This window comes from Ylistrum balloti, unplaced genomic scaffold, assembly GCF_031769215.1.
Source record: "Ylistrum balloti isolate Yb309-2 unplaced genomic scaffold, AGI_CSIRO_Ybal_v1 Utg369788, whole genome shotgun sequence".
Classification (NCBI taxonomy): domain Eukaryota; kingdom Metazoa; phylum Mollusca; class Bivalvia; order Pectinida; family Pectinidae; genus Ylistrum; species Ylistrum balloti.
Window position 1 is genome coordinate 424,069 of NW_026781973.1, and position 5,471 is coordinate 429,539.

The 5,471-nt window shown below is 39.8% G+C and overlaps 1 protein-coding gene across 1 annotated transcript; it reads right to left on the bottom strand.

Moving 5' to 3' along the window:
* Window positions 1-546: 546 nt before the first annotated feature.
* LOC132544275 (caveolin-1-like) lies at window positions 547-4,937 on the bottom strand. Its single transcript, XM_060207849.1, has 2 exons — window positions 4,878-4,937; window positions 547-870 (listed from the first exon to the last, which is right to left on the bottom strand). Exons 1-2 carry the CDS (start codon window positions 4,935-4,937, stop codon window positions 547-549), a joined length of 384 nt encoding a protein of 127 aa, XP_060063832.1.
* Between the last annotated feature and the right edge of the window lie 534 nt (window positions 4,938-5,471).

Here is a 5,471-nt window from a genome sequence, read left to right on the forward strand (position 1 = left end):
GGCAACATTAGATACGAATAAGTTGCTTTTTATTTATAAACATGCATTAAAATACTGACATTTCAAATGAAATTCATATAAAAAATGGATATTGGAGAAAAACATATGTTACAGGTAATCTCTGTATATACACAAGCCAAGATCATCAACAATTAGAGACGTTTATGTTACATTAACAAGTAAAACAATATTATTTTAAATATTATCCTTTATTCTCCTCTCGGTATATCAATAGTGTCGTCTCTACAATTAACAAAAATAACACGATCATTTAAATGTTTCTTTAGTGTCGCCCTGGGATTCCTGCAATGTTTCGTTTATACCAGTATTCCATTAGTTATTTGTATCCAGGCGGTATTTTTAAAATTCAATGAAAGAGTTTTACTTCACACAAATTTCTTAAAAGCATCCCAACCATCGCGATGAGAGGTAAGTATTTTAATTTACGTCAGTTTAACGGTTTCGGAAGTGGTACAGTCCGGAAGTGGTATAGACCAGATGTGGCACTGCATTCGAGTTTTCCTTATGATATTGATCATGGTCCCTTTAGCGTTTGAATGGCGTGAAGATGATGCTCATTGCCTCACAGAATGGATCCATGCAACAGTGGATACACATGCCGTACAGTTTTTGCAAGCACGCGCAGTTGATCTCGAGAAGCTTGAATAAGGGGGTCACGTACCAGACGTGTACGAAAGAAACATACGCAAACTCGCAGCCCCATTCGGCGGCAATACAGATCGCACACAGTGTTGTCATAATGTAATAGCACAGGTCCTTCCAGCACGTGAAGCACCGGTGCGAACATTTCCAAACGCAGTCAAGACTGTGAGCACCCTCTGGTTCCGCCAAAATATCCTCGAATGTTACCTGAAAAATACAAATGTCAAAAGTAGATGAATGTGAACGTTTGGACGACAACGAGAATGACATCTGACTGGAGTTGGGGTTGTACTTAAGCTAGAGAAAAGACATGAAAGGTTGTGGTACATCAACAATAAATGGTGTTTCGGAATTCTGTGTAACACCTATCAAATACGATATAAAGAAATTTTACACCAATGAGATATGGTGTTCCAAAATCCAGTATTGCGGGATGTATTTTAATACAACAAAATTGAACCAATTACTATCTCTGTGATTATTGGATAAGAAATTAAGAACTCCATACCAAATAATGACTATTTTACCAAACAATACCAAATAATGAGGATTTTACCATACAATACCAAATAATGACTATTTTACCAAACAATACCAAATAATGAGGATTTTACCATACAATACCAAATAATGAGGATTTTACCAAACAATACCAAATAATGAGGATTTTACCATACAATACCAAATAATGACTATTTTACCAAACAATACCAAATAATGAGGATTTTACCATACAATACCAAATAATGACTATTTTACCATACAATACCAAATAATGAGGATTTTACCATACAATACCAAATAATGACTATTTTACCATACAATACCTAATAATGACTATTTTACCATACAATACCTGATAATGAGGATTTAACTATACAATATACTCTTTTTGTTATCAGGCGCATTTTGCTTTGCGATGTTTCGCTTGTGTCCTGCTGTATTGAGTTTTCAGGATTCTATATCTTCTGGATCGGATGAAGAATTTTTTTATTTGGAAGTAGTGGTTTTAAAAACTGATTATTGGTGCATTATCAGACGTTTTGACGTTTCAGTTTGACAACACTAGACTCGTCTTCGTAAACCTTCATAGAAACCAACGAACCAGTCACAATTTTGTCAATAATGACAGGATCGTCGAGATGAATTTGAAAATATTTGTATCGGTCGTTCTTATTATGAAGAAGAGATCGAACAATCGCAAAACCTCATTTCCAGTTCCAATCATATTGTTTACAACGTAAGACTGACCTAAGGTATGCAGTAATAATGTCGATACAGCGGTGTAGAGACTGTTCACAGATAGATTGCATGGAACTGGGATGCTGCCAGAAGTCTTATCAATGTTTCATGAACAAATCAAACGATGGTATTGTTATTTATCTACACGAACAGTGTTGTCCTACCGACCATGTAAACAGGTATATGTGTGTGATGTTGGTAGGCTTAAAGGGCATTCATTAAATATGTAAAAGATGAACGAATCTTCTAAATTCTCGAAGGTATCTCAAGAAAGCAGAAGTCATGGCAACAATGTAATATTTGTTCATAAGACGAAGGTAAAAACAAAACATTGACATCCCTAGCAAGCTGTTGCTTCGATACGGAAGTACATAAAACACAAACTGGAGGAGAACACATATTTTGACATTAAATAATTCTGTTTAATTATGAAGGTGGCTATTCAGAATTTCTTAACTGCTCTTGAAATATGTAACTTTCCAAAAAAACAATAAAAAGCTGAATAACTTTTTCCTATGTGATACGTCCTGTCATTTGTCTACTACGGTACGTCCTGTACACTTTGTCTACTACGGTACGTCCTACGAGCTTTGTCTACTACGGTACTTCCTGTACACTTTGTCTACTACGGTACGTCCTACACACTTTGTCTACTACGGTACGTCCTGTACACTTTGTGGTGTACTACGGTACGTCCTACACACTTTGTCTACTACGGTACTTCCTGTACACTTTGTCTACTACGATACGTCCTACACACTTTGTCTACTACGGTACGTCCTGCACACTTTGTCTACTACGGTACGTCCTACACACTTTGTCTACTACGGTACGTCCTACACACTTTGTCTACTACGGTACGTCCTGTACACTTTGTCTACTACGGTACGTCCTGTACACTTTGTCTTCTACGGTACGTTCTACACACTTTGTCTACAACGGTAAGTCCTACACACTTTGTCTACAACGGTAAGTCCTACACACTTTGTCTACTACGGTACGTCCTGTACACTTTGTCTACTACGGTACGTCCTACACACTTTGTCTACTACGGTACGTCCTACACACTTTGTCTACTACGGTACGTCCTACAAACTTTGTCTACTACGGTAAGTCCTACACACTTTGTCTACTACGGTACGTCCTGTACACTTTGTCTTCTACGGTACGTCCTACACACTTTTTCTACTACGGTACGTCCTGTACCCTTTGTCTTCTACGGTACGTCCTACACACTTTGTCTACTACGGTACGTCCTACACACTTTGTCTACTACGGTACGTCCTACACACTTTGTCTACTACGGTAAGTCCTACACACTTTGTCTACTACGGTACGTCCTGTACACTTTGTCTACTACGGTACGTCCTGTACACTTTGTCTACTACGGTACGTCCTGTACACTTTGTCTACTACGGTACGTCCTACACACTTTGTCTACTACGGTAAGTCCTGTACACTTTGTCTACTACGGTACGTCCTACACGCTTTGTCTACAACGGTAAGTCCTACACACTTTGTCTACTACGGTACGTCCTGTACACTTTGTCTACTACGGTACGTTCTGTATACTTTGCCTACTACTACGGTATGTCCTGTACACTTTGTCTACTACGGTACGTTCTGTACACTTTGTCTACTACGGTACGTCCTGTATACTTTGTCTACTACGGTACGTCCTGTACACTTTGTCTTCTACGGTACGTTCTACACACTTTGTCTACAACGGTAAGTCCTACACACTTTGTCTACTACGGTACGTCCTGTACACTTTGTCTACTACGGTACGTCCTGTACACTTTGTCTACTACGGTACGTCCTACACACTTTGTCTACTACGGTACGTCCTGTACACTTTGTCTACTACGGTACGTCCTACACACTTTGTCTACTACGGTAAGTCCTGTACACTTTGTCTACTACGGTACGTCCTACACGCTTTGTCTACAACGGTAAGTCCTACACACTTTGTCTACTACGGTACGTCCTACACACTTTGTCTACTACGGTAAGTCCTACACACTTTGTCTACTACGGTAAGTCCTACACACTTTGTCTACTACGGTAAGTCCTACACACTTCGTCTACTACGGTACGTCCTACACACTTTGTCTACTACGGTACGTCCTACACACTTTGTCTACTACGGTACGTCCTACACACTTTGTCTACTACGGTAAGTCCTACACACTTTGTCTACTACGGTACGTCCTGTACACTTTGTCTTCTACGGTACGTCCTACACACTTTTTCTACTACGGTAAGTCCTACACACTTTCTCTACTACGGTACGTCCTACACACTTTCTCTACTACGGTACGTCCTGCACACTTTGTCTACTACGGTACGTCCTACACACTTTGTCTACTACGGTAAGTCCTACACACTTTGTTTACTACGGTACGTCCTGTACACTTTGTCTTCTACGGTACGTCCTACACACTTTGTCTACTACGGTACGTCCTACACACTTTGTCTACTACGGTACGTCCTACAAACTTTGTCTACTACGGTAAGTCCTACACACTTTGTCTACTACGGTACGTCCTGTACACTTTGTCTTCTACGGTACGTCCTACACACTTTTTCTACTACGGTAAGTCCTACACACTTTGTCTACTACGGTACGTCCTACACACTTTGTCTACTACAGTACGTCCTGTACACTTTGTCTACTACGGTATGTCTTCGTCGCTTGTATACACTGTGTTGCGTCCAGCGCACTTCGACTACATACAGGTGTTTAGCACTTTTCTATGTATACTACGTTATGTTAATTAATTGAAGAATATTTCAAACGATGAATTATCTATACTTACATCATGTTCCGAACCGAAACTGAAAAAAACTGCTTAGCCATTCGAATAAAATTTCGAGATCTTTAAACATCCAAAAGATACACAATGTTACATAATTACCAGAAAATTATCAAATAAATAAAAATTGTATGAACTAGCCATTAGTAAGCTTACCCTCAAGTGGTCGTTAATGTTGTTTGGGTCCCGGTTGACGAGGTCTATTTCTTCCGTCATTTTGCGTCGTTATGATGCACCACAAAACGGGTAAGGATAGCGAGGGTAGATTCCGGAATAAAGTGGACGCGTCTGTACCCGAACCGGCTTTTATAGCATCGCTAACTTACGTTGCTGGTCATGAAAAATTGATGACAAGAAACAGTAACGGCACTGCCCAATACACGGTCAGGTGTGATATTAGCTGATTAGTATAGGTGGGTAGGGCCTTGCATTGTTTACCTGAGGAATCACCCGAGTTACGAAACAAATCCAACCATTTTAAATGCCAACTTTGCTGAATGTAGCTCACAGGAATGTAGGTGGGATGATATGTTTATTTAATAAAAGAAATACTTTCAATATGAAATACATGATTGGCCATGTCATGAACCAGACGGATAGCCGTGATCAGTTACAGCACCAGATGGACAGCTGTGATCAGTCACAGCACCAGACGGACAGCTGTGATCAGTTACAGCACCAGACGGACATCAGTTACATCACCAGACGGACAGCTGTGATCAGTTATATCACCAGACGGATAGCCGTGAT

Excerpts from the sequence above, each read along its gene's own strand:
- LOC132544275 (XM_060207849.1), bottom strand. The coding sequence starts at position 4,937 with ATGACGGAAGAAATAGACCTCGTCAACCGGGACCCAAACAACATTAAC. Across the intron at positions 871-4,877 it reads ACATTAACGACCACTTGAGG|GTAACATTCGAGGATATTTT; the intron begins GTAAGCTTACTA and ends TGTATTTTTCAG.